The sequence below is a fragment of the Palaemon carinicauda genome, chromosome 10 (assembly GCF_036898095.1).
Source record: "Palaemon carinicauda isolate YSFRI2023 chromosome 10, ASM3689809v2, whole genome shotgun sequence".
NCBI classification, from domain to species: domain Eukaryota; kingdom Metazoa; phylum Arthropoda; class Malacostraca; order Decapoda; family Palaemonidae; genus Palaemon; species Palaemon carinicauda.
The window spans coordinates 117,053,374-117,072,348 of record NC_090734.1 but is presented as its reverse complement, the minus strand read 5'-3'; the positions used below and the strand labels follow the sequence as shown (position 1 = coordinate 117,072,348).

Genomic DNA, 18,975 nt, shown 5'->3' with positions numbered 1-18,975 from the left:
CGGACACGGGCTGGGGTGCGACATTAGACGGTCGGGAATGCTCGGGATCTTGGAACTCGAATCAAAGAACGTTTCATATCAACTGCAAGGAGCTACTGGCAGTTCATCTGGCCTTGAAAAGCTTCAAGTCCCTCCTTCTAGGCAAGGTGGTGGAGGTGAACTCAGACAACACCACGGCCTTGGCGTACATCTCCAAACAAGGAGGGACCCATTCTATGACGTTGTACGAGATCGCAAGGGACCTCCTCACTTGGTCAAGAGATCTAAACCTTTCTCTAGTAACGAGGTTCATTCAAGGCGACATGAATGTCATGGCGGACTGCCTCAGTCGGAAGGGTCAAATCATCCCAACAGAATGGACCCTACACAAGGATGTGTGCAAGAGACTATGGGCCACATGGGGCCAACCTACCATAGATCTCTTTGCAACCTCGAGGACCAAGAGGCTCCCAAATTATTGCTCGCCAATCCCGGACCCAGCAGCAGTTCATATAGATGCCTTTCTACTGGATTGGTCCCATCTAGACCTTTATGCATTCCCCCCGTTCAAGATTGTCAACAAGGTACTGCAGAAGTTCGCCTCTCACGAAGGGACAAGGTTGACGTTAGTTGCTCCCCTCTGGCCCGCGAGAGAATGGTTCACCGAGGTACTTCAATGGCTGGTGGATGTTCCCAGAACTCTTCCTCTAAGAGTGGACCTTCTACGTCAGCCACACGTAAAGAAGGTACACCCAAGCCTCCACGCTCTTCGTCTGACTGCCTTCAGACTATCGAAAGACTCTCGAGAGCTAGAGGCTTTTCGAAGGAGGCAGCCAGGGCGATTGCTAGAGCAAGGAGGACATCCACTCTTAGAGTCTACCAGTCGAAGTGGGAAGTATTCCGAAGCTGGTGCAAGTCGGTATCAGTATCCTCAACCAGTACCTCTGTAACCCAAATAGCTGACTTCCTATTATACCTGAGGAAGGAAAGATCTCTTTCAGCTCCCACAATCAAAGGTTACAGAAGCATGTTGGCAACAGTCTTCCGTCACAGAGGCTTAGATCTTTCCAACAACAAAGATCTACAGGACCTCCTTAAGTCTTTTGAGACCTCGAAGGAGCGTCGTTTGGCTACACCAGGTTGGAATTTAGACGTGGTACTAAGATTCCTTATGTCAGAAAGGTTCCAGCCACTACAATCAGCCTCCTTTAAAGATCTCACTTTAAAGACTCTTTTCCTCGTCTGCTTAGCAACAGCTAAAAGAGTCAGTGAGATACACGCCTTCAGCAGGAACATCGGATTTTCATCTGAAACGGCTACATGTTCTTTACAGCTTGGTTTTCTAGCCAAAAACGAACTACCTTCTCGTCCTTGGCCGAAATCGTTCGATATTCCAAGCCTTTCTAATTTGGTTGGAAATGAACTAGAAAGAGTCTTATGCCCTGTTAGAGCTCTTAAGTTCTATTTAAGACGAACTAAACCTTTACGAGGACAGTCAGAAGCTTTATGGTGTGCTATTAAGAAACCTTCTTTACCTATGTCAAAGAATGCAGTTTCCTATTATATCAGACTGTTGATACGAGAGGCTCATTCCCATCTGAATGAGGAAGACCATGCTTTGCTGAAGGTAAGGACACATGAAGTTAGAGCTGTCGCAACTTCAGTGGCCTTTAAACAAAATAGATCTCTGCAGAGTATAATGGACGCAACCTATTGGAGAAGCAAGTCAGTGTTCGCGTCTTTTTATCTTAAAGATGTCCAGTCTCTTTACGAGAACTGCTACACCCTGGGACCATTCGTAGCAGCGAGTGCAGTAGTGGGTGAGGGCTCAACCCCTACATTCCCCTAATTCCATAACCTTTTTTAATCTTTCTCTTGAAATGTTTTTTATTGTTGTTTTTGGGTTGTCCGGAAGGCTAAGAAGCCTTTCGCATCCTGGTTGATTTGGCGGGTGGTCAAATTCTTTTCTTGAGAAGCGCCTAGATTAGAGGTTTTGATGAGGTCCTTTAGTATGGGTGGCAACCCTTGATACTTCAGCTCCTAGGAGTCGCTCAGCATCCTAAGAGGATCGCGAGGCTCAGTAAGGAAGACGTACTTAAAAAGGCAGAGTAATTGTTCAAGTCGACTTCCTTACCAGGTACTTATTTATTTTATGTTTGTTATTTTGAATAACTGCTAAAATGAAATACAAAATACTTAGCTCATTATAATGTAACACGTAATGCTGGTCTCTACCCACCCCCCTGGGTGTGAATCAGCTTATATAATCACCGGCTAAGTTTAATATTGAAAAATGTTATTTTTATTAATAAAATAAATTTTTGAATATACTTACCCGGTGATTATATATTAAAGGACCCTCCCTTCCTCCCCAATAGAGACCCAGTGGACCGAGGAGAAAATTGGTTCTGTGTTTACATGGAGTACTTGAGTACCTGCTCGACAGATGGCGCTGTTGATGTACACCCCCTACCTGCATAGCGATCGCTGGCGTATTTTGACCGTAGGTTTTTCTGTCGGGCAGCAGAGCTGCAGCTTATATAATCACCGGGTAAGTATATTCAAAAATTTATTTTATTAATAAAAATAACATTTTATTGCCCTTCAATGTAAACTTAGGAAAATTAGGGTAGCTTATTACATATAATAACAAGGTCAAAGACTCAACGAATAAGAAGAAAATAATGACAATTTTTTGTTGAACAGCAGATTTGCATCCGTTAGAGGCAATGATTTATAATATAAAACAACTATTACATAAGCAAAAGTTTTAGGGTAAATATGATCTAGGTCTGATTGTATTTTGAAATGATTATGAAAGTAAAGCTCTCTGGAAATTTTTGTTTTGCATAATGATATTGAGTAGCAAAATTCTGAAATTCCTAAGAGTAAATTTTAAGTGTGGGAAAAAGCTATAAAAAGAAATGTAATGACTTACTAGTATTCCAATGAACTAATTTCTTCTTGAATTGGGATTTCATTAAAAGAATTTACCTTCAATTTTGTATCCCATTATTTATTTTCAACAAGATAAATATCTAATGCTAACACTGATATCAGAGAATTAATTTCTTATAACTCCATTTTTCCATTAACTATTCAGGATATAAACTCCCAGTAGATTAAATATTTTGTCAGCTTTATAGAAGGAAATTTATTAAACAATAAAGTGGCTTTGATTATTACCAGATATTGTAAGGCGTACAACAGAACATGAGGAGACACAGAGCTGCTGATGAATCTAGCCTCTTGAGGGATGTTCACCATGAAGGTTTGTAATTATTTACCCTTTAGCTATTTTTTATTCATATGTTTTTCCCTCATGCAATAGGACATTCAAGTTATGATCCTGTGTTATATTTACAGAGATTGTCTAGTGTCTTCATTATTATTCCAGTCATAACATTATACGCTTATTGTCAACGATAGTTGTGCATTTTTCTTTAATGCCAGTTTTGTCTAACAGTTTGAGACTGACTTACTCTTATAAAAAAGTTCAACTTTCAGAGAATTTTCAATCTCATTTTTTTTTCTTTTTTTACTTTACAGCCAAGAACATGCAGCAAAAGGGAACATCTGGATTTAACCAAGACCGGGGGAACATTTTTTTGCTTCTATTTTTATATGTCTTACAAGGTATCCCTCTGGGCCTGGCTGCCAGTATTCCTATGGTTTTGCAGCACAGAAATGTTTCTTACAAAGATCAAGTAAGTTCAGAAATCTGTTTCCTATTAATCTTGCTACAGTGCACAGTTTTAAGGATGAAATCTTAGTGTGCTTATACTGTGCATTAAAATTTTTAAGTGAATGCCTAAACACTTTTCATGTTGAAACTTCAAATATAGATGATAGAAATATATGAGGCTTACTGGTAGTTTGGGTTTATGAAAGTAGTGAGCACAGTTGATACTATCCATCTTTATAGTAAGACAAGTTCAATAGAAATATCTAGAAGGAAATAGGAAATTGTTCCGTAACTGGAATACAAACCACGCTATTGAATAGGGGTATTACATTCGGCGTAGCTGAAATGACGAGCCATTAATTTTTAACGAGGGTTTTCTACCCACACCACTAGTTAGCGAGGGTAGGGGAGGGTAGCTTGCTAAACCCCCCCCCCCCCCCACTCTCACACACCTGTGCTTGAGCTCACTTTGCTCTCAGGTCGGATGGTGGTCAGGCGTGTTCGCTCTCATCCTCGCCGTCATATTGGCAGCCATTTGAGTGCTTTTGTTCTTTTCTTTTTCTAGTTTCTGTATGTGTGAAGTGGGCCTCTGCGATCATGCGCACCTGCCCTGGGTTTCCCGACTGCCCCTGTGAAACATTCATTTGTTCCATAACCGAAATACAAACCACGCTATTTACATGGGGTTTTACTTTCGGCGAATCTGAAATGACAAGCCATTAGAATTTTAACAAGGGTTAATTACCCCCTCGCTAGTTAGCAAGGGGGTAGGGGAGTGGTAGCTAGCTACCCCTCTTCCCCTCACACACCGGTGAACTGCTTCACTTCACTTTTGGCTCGGGCGATGAGCAGACGTCTCTGCTTCGCCCTCGCATTGTTGACAGCCTTAATTTTGTTTTGCTTTTTCTTTCAGCTTGTGTGCTTGAAGTTGGCCTCATCCTTCCTTCCTATTATGCCGAAGTGCCCTGGACTCCCCGACCCCCCTTGTGGAACGTTCATGTCGGCGGTCGAGACGGACCCTCACTCCTTATGCCCGCAGTGTCGAGGTCAACGGTGTGAAAGGGACAATACCTTTAGTGAGTGCAGGGAGTGGCCTACCTCCCAGTGGGAGAAGTTTGCCCGGTGGCGTAAGAAGAAGCCTAAGCGTGACCGTTCTCCTTCAAGGGCTGCCTTGAAGAAGGAAGGTTCCAAGGACTCTTCTTCCGCTGCCCGAACCTCCTCCGAAGCTCCCACTCGATCGGTCTCTCGCGAGAGGCCGGCGAGTGGTAGCACAGGCCCTTCTTTTGTTTCCCTATCTCGGGGTTCGGGAGAGGGCGTTGCCTCCCATAGCGAGGCAGCTCCCCCTCCTGCTCCGGGGGAGGGCATTGAATCTGTTGATGACAATGTTGCTAACGATGATCTCTTACAGCTTTGGGCTTCCTTGGGGCTTAAGGGCTCGCCCTCCAGGGAAGCCCTGTTTGACCTGATCTAGTTGGGTGCAGCTGTCAAGCAGTCGCCGGTAATAGCAGAGGTAGATCCTCTGTCTATTGTCGACGTTGTTGTGGCAAAGGCTTCCAACGGGTCGGGTCAAACCTCTGCTCCGGTTGCGGATGTTGCTGAAGGCTCAGTTCCCCCCTCCGAACATCCTTCGAGGGAGGAGCTGGGTCCAACGGTCTTTCCTGTGGGTGACTCTCCCCCTCGGGGGAGTGCACTGACAGAGACTCCTCTTCGGAGGACAGACGATGGTGTTGCTGTGCCTCGAGGTCGTCTTCGCCGTAAGGCTCGCCCTCCTCTTTGCCGCAGAGGCCTTCCTTCTCCTTACAAGGTAGTTAGGAGGCGCCTCTTCGGATCTTCGCCTTCAACTTCCCCCCGTAGAGGATCCTCCTCGTTGAGAGCAGACCGTTGCAGCTGCATCCCTTGACCTCTCCGCAGATCGTTCGCGATCTCCGACACCTGCCAGACCTTCCAGTCTTCCATCTCCGTTCCTGGACGCTGATGCGCAGTGGGCGCCCACGCACCCCGTTGTCCAACGGGCACAAGTCCCTTCGGGACAAGAGGGCTCTTCCCACAAAATGGGTGAGTCCCTCAAGTGCCAGGTCTTACCTGTGCGAGCGCAGTCCCAGAGGTTCCTTAGCTAGCGCACAGGCGCTCACAGGTTCCTCTGGACTCGCTGCGCCCGGACGATCTTCTGAGTCTCGCCGTAGATCTCCTGCTCGTCAGCGCCCTCCTGCACGCCAGCGCTCTCCTGTGCGCCAGCGTTCTCCAGCTCGCCAGCGCACTTCTGTTCCTGCTGTGCGCAATGCGCGCCATCGGTCTCCTGTGCGTCCACGATCACCTGCTCGTCGGCGCACAACGGCGCGCCTTGTTCCTGATGCATGCTAACGTTCGCCTGCGCGCCCACGATCTCCGGATCTGGGCGCAGGCAGGGACACTGTCCCTCCTCCTCCTCGCCGACGTTTGCCTTTGCGCACATCCTCGCCCTCTGGTCCTGCGCCCCAGTTGGTTCTTTCTGAACGCGCCAACGATCTCCTGCGCGCCAGCAATCTCCTACGCGCCCGCGCGATCCCTTGCCGGCGCGCAAGCGCTCTCCTACGCGCCCACGCGCCAGATCGCCACAACTCTCCGACACGCCCACGCGCTAACTCGCCTGTTCGCGCTACGCGCCATCGCTCGCCAACGCGCCGTCACTCGCCAACGCGCCATTGCTCGCCAATGCGCCATCGATCGCCGACGCGCCACCGATCGCCTACGCGCCATCGTTCTCCCGACCGCCAGCGCGCACCCTCACTTGCACGCCCACGCGCACCTTCGCCTGCGCCCCCACACACACCTTCGCCTGTGCGCCCACACACACCTTCGCCTGCGCGCCCACGCGCCCTCTCGCCCGCGCTCCCTCGCCCACGCGCCCACGCGCTCCCTCGCCCCCACGCGCGAACCAGCGGTTCTACCATCGCGCGAGCGCCAGCGCGACCTCGCCAGCGATTCCCGCCGGGTTTTGTAGCGTGCCCAACCGTGTGAGTCTTCGGGGACGCGTGCTTCCAGATCCTCATCCTCGCGATCTCCACCCCGAAAGCGCAGAGCTGCGCACTTCCAGGAGCAGGAAGAATCTTCGGAGAGGTCTACACAACATTCTTCTTTTCAGGCAGGCCCCGTAGTATCCACTCCTAAGGATCAGCCGATCCGCTTCCCTCCAGCGGGTGTTGCTGACACTGCGTCGGTCAGCCGTCAGCCTTGGTTCGGGTCCCTGATCAAAGCGGTCGTGCAGGCTATGAAGCCGGCCCTCGCTGATCTGGGACGGAAACCAACGGCACCTGCATCCCTGCTGAAGAGAAGGAGAGGAGTGGACTTCGTGGTAACTTCTCCTGGGGTTAAGTTGGCTCCCAAGAAGTCCGTCAGGGAGGCCTCTTCCCCCTCGCAGACGTTTTCTCCTTCCCCTGTGGACGAAGCCTTTCCGTCCTCAGGAGAATCCAGCGAGGTGAGGCGTTCTCCCACGGCACCAATGGGAGGAACCCCACCTCGAGGAAGAGAACCGTCTCGCGTGGAGAGGAGCCCCCAGACTTATTTGCTTGAGTCCTGTATCCCTCCCAGGAGGGAGCCTAAGGACTCGGAAGACTGCTCCTAAGTCTTCTACCCGGATTCGACCAGAGCTACCGAGACCCCAGGAGAACGTCCACGTATCTCCCCAAGTAGAGCTACTGGGGACAGGAGACCTTGCTGCCAGTCCACAAGGAGGAGAGCAGCACAAGTTGAAGCATGCCTTCTGGCAGGTCCTGAGTCTAATGAGGCAACTCAACGGATTCAAGGACCCCGAGACCGCCCCCCCGCGAAGGCAAGGATACGGTCCTGGACCAAGTCTTCTGTACCCAGAAGCTCCCAAAGGCCAGCGCGGCTCTGCCCTGGTCCCAGGGAGTGAAGAGTGCCAGAGACAAGGTTGAGGGCCAGCTCGCGGAACTCGCCTCCTCCAGCTGTTCCTCTGCCGGGAACAAACTCCTCCCACCTCCTCGTGTACAGCAGAGGAGGTACTTCGAAATCATGGGGGAGTCTTGTTTAGCTCTTCCCCTCCACCACTCTGTGGAAGAGCTCTCTAGGGGGATTTCTCTCAAGAAACTCTCCGCCCGGCAGGTGACATTCTCGGCTACGGAGATCCTAAGCCAGGAGAAGGTCGCGAAGTGTGCCATGCAGGCCACTTCGTGGCTGGACATCTGGCTGGGGTCTCTGAGCATCCTGTTGCGATCCGAGGACTTGTCCAAGGAGAGCACCAGGAAGGCCCTTGAGACTTTAATCCTCTCGGGCACGCGCTCCATCGAGTTTTTAGCTCACCAAGTTTCGAACTTGTGGGCAAACTCGATCCTAAAACGTCGGGATGCCGTGACCGAGAGGTTCCACTCGAAAGTCCCAGCCGTGGATGTCGGCAAGCTCAGACCCTCCTCCATCCTTGGAGAGAGTTTGTTCGAGCCCAAGGATGTGGAACGGACAGCTGAGAGGTGGAGGAAGTCGAATCAAGATTCGCTCCTCCAAAGGGCCCTTATATCTCGGCCCTACAAGCCTCCAGCTCCTCAACAACAACATCAGCAGCCTCGTCAGTCTAGGACATCGAGACAGGCTCCGGCAGCAAAGGCAAAGGTGTCTAAGCAGCAGCCCTTTCCTGTCAAGGACAAGTAAGGCAGAAAGTCCTCCAGGGGAAGTAAGATTCCTAGGGGGAGCGGCCGAGGCCGTAAACGCTTGGATTGGCAATCCCCCTGCATGTCCACCAGTGGGGGGATGCCTACAAAGTTGCGCGGACAGGTGGCAGCAACTCGGGGCCGATTCCTGGACGATCTCTGTGATCAGCCAAGGATATCGCGTCCCGTTCATAACATCTCTTACTCCCTTGACAGCGAATCCAGTGTCGTTGAGCTCCTATGCCATGGGATCGGTAAAGGGGCTAGCCGTTCGGGCAGAAGTTGAGACCATGCTCAAGAAGGATGCTCTCCAGGAGGCCGTCGACGGCTCCCCAGGCTTCTTCAGTCGACTCTCTCTTGTAAAGAAGGCGTCTGGAGGCTGGAGTCCTGTCATCGACCTCTCAGCTCTGAACAAGTTAGTCAAGCAAACTCCGTTCAGCATGGAGACAGCGGACACGGTCAGACTTGCAGTGAGACCGCAAGACTTCATGTGCACTCTGGATTTGAAGGACGCGTACTTCCAGATCCCAGTCCATCCGTCTTCCAGGAAGTACTTGAGATTCACCCTAGACAACAAGATCTACCAGTTCAAGGTGCTGTGTTTTGGTCTCTCCACAGCACCTCAGGTGTTCACCAGAGTGTTCACCCTGATATCTTCGTGGGCGCACAGGATCGGCATCTGTCTCCTCCGCTATCTGGACGACTGGCTGATCCTGGCAGACTCGGAGTCGACCCTTCTTCGACATGGAGACAAGCTTCTGGGACTTTGCCAAGATCTAGGGATCATGGTAAATCTCGAGAAGTCTTCTCTGCTTCCAACTCAACGACTGGTATATCTAGGCATGATATTAGACACCAATCTCCACAAAGCCTTTCCATCAGACGACAGGATAGCAAGGCTGAGGAGGGTCGCAAGACCTTTCCTTGGACGAGAGGACCTTCCAGCCCAATCTTGGTTACGTCTCCTAGGTCACCTGGCCTCCCTGGCCCGTCTAGTTCCGAACGGCCGCCTCAGGATGAGATCCCTACAATGGCGGCTCAAGTCCCGGTGGAATCAAGGCAACGATTCCCCGGACACTCTGATCCCTATGGGACCCGCGGAACAGACGGACCTGCAGTGGTGGCTGACCGACGAAAACCTTCGAAAAGGAGTGGATGTTCTCGTCCTCCCCCCGGATTTGATGCTGTTCTCGGACGCGTCAAAAGAAGGGTGGGGGGCCCACGTTCTGAACCAGAGGATCTCAGGCCTATGGTCAGAATCAGAAAGGTGCCTCCACATCAATCTGCTAGAAATGAAGGCCGTCTATCTGGCCCTTCAACAGTTCCAACAGGCCCTGGCGGGCCACTCCGTGGTGGTGATGAGCGACAACACCACAGTAGTGGCTTATATCAACAAGCAGGGAGGTACCTTTTCACTACAGCTATCCCATCTTGCAGTAGAGATACTGAAGTGGACCGAAGTCCACTCGATTCCACTATGAGCTCGCTTCATTCCGTGAAAAAGGAATGTGCTCGCCGACAGTCTGAGCAGAGCATCGCAGATAGTGAGTACCGAGTGGTCTTTGGATCCTCAAGTAGCCAACAAAGTCCTGACTTTGTGGGGTTCCCCGACAGTGGACCTGTTCGCGACAGCTTTGAACTTCAAGCTGCCACTGTACTGCTCCCCAGTCCCGGACCCCAAGGCACCCCGGCAAGATGCCTTCCAACAACGGTGGGACAACATCGACGTCTACGCCTTTCTACCATTCGGTCTGATGAGAAGGGTGCTCAACAAGACCAGACTATCGGTCAATCTGTCAATGACCTTAATAGCTCCGCTATGGCATCACGCAGAGTGGTTCCCGGACCTTCTGCAGCTCCTGACGGAACTCCCAAGAGAACTCCCCCCACGGCACGAGCTACTCAAGCAAATACACTGCAACATCTACCACAAGGCCGTAGCTTCGCTTCGGCTTCACGCCTGGAGACTATCCAGCATCTTCTCACTGAGAGAGGCTTTTCGCAACAAGTTGCGGAGAGGATGTCTCGACATCTGCGAAAGTCATCCGCAGGGGTCTACCAGGCGAAGTGGAGAGTCTTCTGTGGTTGGTGTCGTGGGAGGGGTATCTCTCCCCTCGATGCCACTATTCCAGCAATAGCGGAGTTTCTCGTGTATTTGGGGAAGGAAATGCGCCTTTCAGTCTCGGCGGTGAAAGGCTATCGCTCAGCCTTAAGCTTAGCCTTCAGGCTGAAAGGAATAGACATTTCTTCCTCGCCGGAACTTTCTTTACTCATATGAAGCTACGAACTTACCTGCCCTCTGTCGGAAGTGAGACCCCCTCCATGGAACGTGGTTCGCGTCCTCAGGACTCTTAAGAGACCTCCGTTCGAACCATTACGCCAGGCCTCTGATCGACACCTGACTTGGAAGGTGGTGTTCCTGCTCGCTTTGGCTTCAGCCAAGCGGGTCAGTGAACTTCATGATCTCTCATACGACGTCGCCCATTCAAGGGGATGAGGGGAGGTAACGTTCGGGTTCGTCCCTGAGTTTGTAGCTAAGACTCAGAACCCTGGAGTGCCGGACCCACGGTTCGACTCCTTCAGGGTCTCGAGTCTCCGTTCTGTAACAAGTGACCCAGACCATCTGCTACTATGTCCAGTGAGAAGTCTGAGGCGTTATCTGTAGAGAATGGCTGCAGTCCGTCCTCGCGTGCAAGCCCTGTTTGTGAGCACGGGAAGGACGAAGAGGAGGGTCACCAAGAATACTATCTCTGCCTGGATCCGAAGGGTCATCCACCACGTCTTGAATGCAGATCCTCCTCCGTCACGTCGCCCCAGAGCACACGATGTCAGAGGCATCGCTACGTCTCTGGCTTTTAAGAGAAACTTCTCGGTGACGCAGGTGCTACAAGCTGGGGTCTGGAAGCGTCAAACTACCTTCACAGCCCACTACCTGCAGGACGTGACCCACAGGAGCCTTGATACATTCTCGATCGGCCCTGTGGTGGCTGCACAACAGCTGGTTTAACCTCAGGCTCCTTAATGGACAGGTAGCAGAAGGTTGAGGGCATTGTTACCTGGTTTTAGACTGCATGAATGAAAGAGTATGTCTGGCCCTTACTTCTTTCTTCATCCTCCCCTCTCTTGGGGAAAGCAGCATCCTGGGTTCTCTGCATAGCTGACCTCGAAACTCTGCAGGTAAACCATGTTTCCTTGTGTTCCAAGTATCAAGATAATACTGTCGCGTCCCCCATACCCTTACGAGGTGGTATTGGGAACGTCCTAGCCTAGAATTCCATCTAGAGGACTTCAGGTGAACTTCCTAGGACGAGTCACACTTCAACCCTCCACACACAAGCTTATGTAGGCCGCACGTTCCTTGCGGAGCAAGGAACTTGCGAGGTGCAGGGACTCTTTTTCTCAAGTGCTGCTCACTCGGATTCTGAGTCCTCGGGTAAAGCCAAAGCCAGTAAGGCCGGGACTTTCCACCCTACCTTAGGGGTAAGTCACCCCATGTAAATAGCGTGGTTTGTATTTTGGTTACGTAACAAATGACAAATTCGGAGATAATTTGTATTTTTCCTAACCATACAAACCTTAGCTATTTATACATATTTGCCCGCCAGCCCTGTCCCCCAAGGCAAGTCCTACCTCTAAGTGAAGTGAAGCAGTTCACCGGTGTGTGAGGGGGGGAGGGGTAGCTAGCTACCACTCCCCTACCCCCTTGCTAACTAGCGTGGGGTAATTAACCCTCGTTAAAATTCTAATGGCTCGTCATTTCAGCTATGCCAAAAGTAAAACCCCATGTAAATAGCTAAGGTTTGTATGGTTATGAAAAATACATGTTGACGGTCGAGACTGATCCTCACGCCCTTTGTCCTTCTTGTAGGGGCCAATGGTGTGATAGTACCAACAAGTGTAGTGAGTGTAGGGAGTGGTCTGCTTCCCAGTGGGAGAGGTTTTCGCGACGACGGAAGAAGTCCAAACGGGATATTTCTCCTTCGAAGGTTGCTTCGAAAGGAGAAAAACCCAAGGCCTCTTCTTCCGTTGCCCAAACCTCCTCCGAAACTCCCACTCAGTCTGTCTCTTTCAAGATACCGTCGAGTGGTAGCGTAGACTGATTTGTTGTTAACCAACCTCGGGTTTCGAGAGATGACGTTGCTTCCCCTAGCGAAGCAGCTCCACCTCTCCCCCCCTGGGGAGGATATGTTACTAACCTCCTTATTTCAGCTTTGGTCCTCCTTGGGGCTTATGGGTTTGCCCTCCAAGGAGGTTTGTCCCGTAACTGAAATACAAACCTTAGCTATTTAATATGGGTTATTACTTTCAGCGTAGCTGAAATGACGAGTTATTAGAATTTTAACGAGGGTTTACTACCCCACCGCTAGTTAGCGGGGTGTAGGAAGGGTAGCCTGCTACCCCCCCCCCCCCCCACACACACACACCTGTGCTGAGTTCACTTTGCTCTCGGCTCGGGTGGTAGTTGGACGTGTCCGCTCTCACCCTCGCCTCTTTGACAGCCATATTAATGCTTTTGTCTTTTTTACTTACTTTTTCTTATACTTGTAATATATATATAAACATTCTTTATGTTTATGTATATATTTGTGTATAAAAATGTAATAAGTTTTCTTATCAGTGTTTGTGCTGTGTGTGAGATGTACGACAACGACACTTGCGTAGTGCAAGGCCACCACAGTTCCACTTCGTGGGGAACGACGTCTCCCTTTGGTCCATCGGTCTTCCCGTCGGCCTATTTCCATTAACTCGGCCGCCGCAGGGGAACCGTCATCGCCTGGACTCTCTTCATTCATCTATTATCTTTGCTTTGCCTCTTTTCCTACGGGAAACTTGGATTCTCAGCGAAGGGAATGTGGTCTTTTTTTAGATTGACTACGGTCTCTCTCTACTCGAGGTCGTTCGCCCCTTACTACAACTACGTACTATTACGATAGCTCCTTTCCCTTTGCGGGTTAGGTTGCTATTTCCGTTGTTTGTCTCAGTTATTTTTAGTGAAATCTAATCGTGTGTTAACTTTTCAGCTTCTCCGTGGGGAACACATCCCTTCGGGGGGTCAATGGTTCTCACTTTTATTGTATATTCTTAGATGATTTAGATAATTATACAGTAATTCTGTTTTTATTACAGCTACTCCGCCCCCTTCTCCCATGGATGCCATCTGGGGAAGGAGGGCGCATACTTAATTCTTATTTTATGTTATTCCCTCGGGGTTCCTCTACGGAGTTCCTCCCTGGGGAATTTCTGTTGAAATAATTATTTAATGTTATTTTCCCAGTTAACTATGCAGTTCTTCTTCGTTCGACTAAAGAGTGCCAATGAAGCAGAGTCTGCTGTCTCTGCCGAACTGTCCTGTTCATGACTGGGGAACCTGCTGTCGCTGCCGTCCCTCAGAGGACGTCGTCATGGGCGTTATCCCTTCTCTTAGAAGTACTCCCATGACAACGTGCCAGCACTTCAGATCATCTTGGAACGCTAAAGGAGGTTCGCCTCCAGGGGTTGGACAACTTCCCTTCCGAGAGAGGTTTCCTCCCCAGGTGTGAAGTTTTCTCCCTTCAGAGGGAGAACTTCTCATACCTTAATGAATTCATCGCCTTCGACTACTGTTGCTGCCCCTTGGCCAGACTTTTCTCCCCCCTTGCTGAATTTCTCTTCCTTCAGGAGTGGAGCACAGTCTTGGCAAGTCTCTTCTACGAAGTGTTCACCTCTTTCGTTCGCGAGAGAGGCCACTCATAGAGACTCCTCTTCGGAGGATCGTTCCTGATAAATCAGCTCGCTGATCCAACGGCCCTAAGGGGCGTCACCACGAGTGTGTTCAGGTCTCTTCTACGAAGTGTCACCTCTCTCGTTCGCGAGAGAGGCCACTCATAGAGACTCCTCTGCGAAGGATCGTTCATGATAGGTCAGCTTGCTGATCCAACGGTCCTACGGGGCGTCACCACGAGTGTCTTCAGGTCTCTTCTACGAAGTGTCATCTCTCTCGTTCGCGAGAGAGGCCACTCATAGAGACTCCTCTTCGGAGGATCATTCCTGATAAAATCAGCTTGCTGATCCAACGGCCCCAAGTGGATTCACCACGTGTGTCTTCAAGTCTCTTCTTCGAAGGGCACCTCTCTCGTTCGCGGGAGAGGTCCCTCATAGAGACTCCACCTCAGAGGATCAAGCAGAACTTCCGGTGACTTCTACCTTGTGCTGCAACGTGGTCCTTTGGACTTCGGTCCTGGACTCTAGCACGGACCTTTACGGTCCCATCGGTGGATACTGGCCCTTCCAAGGGCACATCCCGGTTCCTGATCCTCCTGCCAGCTGACCTACCGATCTACCAGCACAACCTTGCGCTGCAACGAAGGACTTCGGTCCTGGACTCTAAACCAGACCTGCTTACGGTCCTCATCGGGGGATGCCCGCCCCTTTTTAAGGACACATCCCACTTCCTGATCGTCCCACCAGCTGACCCTTCAACCTAGCGCGTAACGCGCGCACAAGCGCCGACAAGGCGTTCTTCTTACGCGCGCAAGTGCCAACGATCTTCTTACGCGAGCAAGCGCCGACAATCTTGTCCGCGCGCGGGTACCGATGGTCTCCCGCGCGCGCGCCAATAGTCTGGTGCGCGTGCGCGCTCCGATAGTCTTTCGCGCGCGCGCCAATGCCGATGGTCTTACCCGCGCGCACCAACAAACTCGTACGTGCGCGCGTCAACAAACTCGTACGTGCGCGCGTCAACAAACTCGTACGCGCGCGCGTGCCAACATTCTGGCCCGCACGGGCTCTTCATTCTGATCCTGCACGTCAATCTGATTCCTGCACACTCTATGAAGTCTCGCCCATGCGCCAACATTCTGGTCCGCACAGGCTCTTCATTCTGACCCTGCATGTCAATCTGATTCCTGCACACTCTATGAAGTCTCGCCCATGCGCCAACATTCTGGTCCGCACAGGCTCTTCATTCTGATCCTGCATGTCAATCTGATTCCTGTACACACTATGAAGTCTCGCGCTCGCGCGCAGCTCCAGCAGTCTCCCTTGCGAGAGCCCCGGGTATTCCCCATCGCGCGAGCCCCAGCGCAATCGCCAATACCCTCCCACGTGCGAGGCTGCCGGACAACGCGCGGTAAGGGCACCATCACCGCATCCTCCCCCCCCCCCCCCCCCCCCCCGCAAGCACAGAACAGCGCGCTTGCCGGTAGTGGGGAAGGTTCCAGAAAGGTCCAGGGACATTTCTTCCTTATCTTCCTTCTTCTTACAGGCGACTCCTCCAGAGTGAGTGTCTGACAGCGCAGCCGTCAGCCGGCAGCCCTGGTTTGGGGCTCTAATCAGAGCGGTAGCACAGGCTTTCAAGCCTGTTCTCTCTGAGTTGGGCCACAAATCCTTGGCTGCATCTACTCCCCTGAAGAGGGAAAGAGGAGCTTCGGACGCGGTAACTTCTCCGAGGACGAAGCTGTCTCCTCGTAAGTCTTTGAGGCAGGCACCCTCCCCCCCTCAGACTTTTCTCCCTCCCCTTCGGACGAAGATTTCCCGTCCTCAGGAGAGTCACGTGAGGTGAGAAGTTCCCCCATCACACCATTGAGGGAAACCCCACCTCATGCGTTAAAGTCTTCTCGAATAAGGGTGGAGAAGAGCCTGTCTCCGTTGTTGTTGGAGTCCTGCATCCCTCCCAGGAGGGAGTCAAAGGACTCCAAGACAATACCGGGAGGCCCCTAGCACCAGAATCTACAGGCTCAGACATTATGGAAACGAACCGGTTTGAGCCTAAGGACGTGGAGCAGGCTGCTGAGAGGTGAAGGGAGTCACCAATACTCCCTCCTACATAGGGCTTTGACATTCAAGCCCTATAAACCTCCAGCACCCCAGCAGCCACGTCCCACCAAGACAACGGCAGCGAAGACAGTGGTGTCTAAGCCCTTTCCGGTCAAGGACAAAAAAGGCAAGAAGTCTTCCAGGGAAGGGAAGAATCCTAGAGGGAGCAGCCGAGGCAGCAAACGCTAGGATTGGCAGTCCCCCTGCATGTCCGCAGTGGGAGGATGCCTACAAGGTTGCGCAGACAGGTGGCAGCAACTCGGGGTCGATTCCTGGACGATTTCCGTAATCAGTCAGGGATATCGCGTCCCGTTCACAACATCTCTACCTCCCCTGAGTACGAATCCGGTGTCATTTAGCTCCCTTGCCATGGGATCAGCAAGGGGGCGGGCCTTTAGGGCAGAGGTCCAGATTAAAGCAAACTCCGTTCAGCATGGAGACCGCAAACACGGTCAGTCTTGCAGTGAAGCCGCAAGACTTCATGTGTATACTGGATCTGAAGGACAGGTACTTCCAGATCCCAGTCAATCCGTCTTCAAGGAAGTACTTCGGATTCAGCCTAGACCACAAGGGGCACCAGTTCAAGGTGCTGTGTTTCTGTCCTTACTTTGTGGGGTTCTCCGACTGTGGACCTCTTCGCAACGGCCCTGAAATTCAGGCTCCCGCTGTACTGTTCCCCAATTCCAGACCCCCAAGGCTCTCTGGCAAGATGCTTTCCAACAACGGTGGGACAACATCGGTCAATCTTTCAATGACCCTCATAGCTCTGCTATGGCATCACGCAGAGTGGTTCTTGGACCAACTGCAACTCCTAATGGAGCCGCCAAGAGAACTCCCTCCACGACACAATCTACTCAAACAACCACACGCCAACTTCTTCCACAAAGCCGTAGGTTCACTACGACTTCACGCCTGGAGACTATCCAGCATCTCCTCTCCGAGAGAGGATTTTCGCAACAAGTTGCAATCAGGATGTCTGGACACCTGCGAAAGTCATCAGCAGCAGTCTACCAGGCAAAGTGGAAAGTCTTCTGTGGTTGGTGTCGTGGAAGGGGTATCTCTCCACTCGATGCCACTATTCCAGCAATAGCGGAGTTCCTCATGTATTTGCGTGAAGAAATGCGCCTATCAGTCTCGGCAGTGAATGGCTATCGCTCAGCCTTAAGCCTCGCCTTTAGGCCGAAAGGAATGGACATTTCTTCATCGCTAGAACTTTCTCTACTCATACGCAGTTATGAACTTACCTGCCCCCAGTCGGAAGTGAGACCTCCCCCATGGAACGTGGTTCGAGTTCTCAGGTCTCTTAAGAGACCTCCGTATGAACCATTACGCCAGGCATCAGATCGTCACCTAACCTGGAAGACGGTTTTCCTGCTAGCTTTGGCCTCGGCTAAGCGAGTCAGCGAACTTCATGGTCTCTCGTATGACATCGCCCATTTAAGGGGATGGGGGGAGGTAACGTTCAGCTTTGTCCCTGAGTTTATTGCTAAGACTCAGGATCCGGGAGTAGCGGATCCTCGATTCGACTCCTTCCGGATTTCTAGTCTCCGTACTGTAACAGATGACCCAGACCATTTCTTAATATGCCCAGTAAGGAGCTTGAGGCTGTACCGCAAAAGAACAGCCGCAGCCCGTCCTCGTGTGCCAGCACTATTCGTCAGCACAGGGAGGACTAAGAGGAAGGTCACCAAGAACACCATCTCTGCATGGATTCGCAGGGTCATTGACCTGGCACTGAATCCAGACCCTCCTCCGTCACGTCGCCCCAGAGCACATGATGTCAGGGGCATAGCTACGTCCCTGGCCTTCAAAAGAAATTTTCCAGTGACGCAGGTTCTTCAAGCTGGGGTGTGGAAACGGCAAACCACCTTCACATCCCACTACTTACAAGACGTGACCCACAGGAGACTCGATACTTTCTCTATCGGTCCTGCTGTGGCTGCACAACAGCTGGTTTAAAACCTCAAGCTCCTCATTGGACAAGTAGCAGAAGTTTGATGGCATTGTTACTAGGTTTTAGTCCGCATGAATGAAAAGGTTTGACTGGCCCTTATTCTTTTCTTTATCATCCCCTCTCTTGGGGAAAGCAGCATCCTGGGTTCTCTGCATAGCTGACCTCAAACCAATGCAGGTAAACCATGCTCCCTTGTGTTCCTAGTATTAATATTAATACTGTTACGTCCCCATACCCTGACGAGGTGGTATTGGGAAAGTCCGAGTCTACAAGTTTCCATCTAAAGAACTTCAGAACAACTTTCTAGGACGAGTCACACTTCTTCATACCTTCCCACACAGCTTGCGTAGGCCGCAGACCTTGCGTAGCAAGGTTTTAGCGAGGTGCAGGGACTCCTTATTTCTTGAGTGCTTACACACTCAAATAAGGAGCCCCCGGGCAAAGCCAAAAGCCAGACTGGCTGGGACGTCCACCCTTTTTAATGAGTGAGTTACCCCTATTAAATAGCGTGGTTTGAATTCCAGGTACGGAACAAATGACAAATTCGTAGATAATTTGTATTTTCTCCTAACTATATAAACCTTAGCTATTTAACCAATCTTGCCCGCCAGCCCTATCCCCCTTGAAGTCCTACCTCCAAGCAAAGTGAGCTCAAGCACAGGTGTGTGAGAGGGGGTGAGGTAGCAAGCTACTCTCTCCTAGCCCCGCTAACTAGCGGTGTGGATAGTAAACCCTCGTTAAAAATTAGTGGCTCGTCATTTCAGCCACGCCGAAAGTGATACCCCTATTAAATAGCTAATGTTTGTATAGTTAGGAAAAATACAAATTACCTACGAATTTGTTATGTTTACATGTGTTGAGTGAGTCTTGAAAAGGCATATGACCTGGTACCAAGAAGGTTAGTCTATTGGTGTTTGAGAAAG

At 51.0% G+C, this 18,975-nt stretch overlaps 1 protein-coding gene across 2 annotated transcripts in view; it reads left to right on the top strand.

The window, feature by feature from the left end:
* Window positions 1-18,975, top strand: part of LOC137648698 (acetyl-coenzyme A transporter 1) — a 117,721-nt gene that overhangs the window by 20,993 nt on the left and 77,753 nt on the right. For both annotated transcript variants that reach the window (XM_068381733.1, XM_068381732.1), the window contains exons 2-3: window positions 3,169-3,250; window positions 3,529-3,686. In XM_068381733.1, coding sequence (XP_068237834.1) covers window positions 3,193-3,250; window positions 3,529-3,686 — 216 coding nt within the window. In that variant the 5' untranslated portion in view covers window positions 3,169-3,192. The remainder of the gene's footprint in view (window positions 1-3,168; window positions 3,251-3,528; window positions 3,687-18,975) is intronic.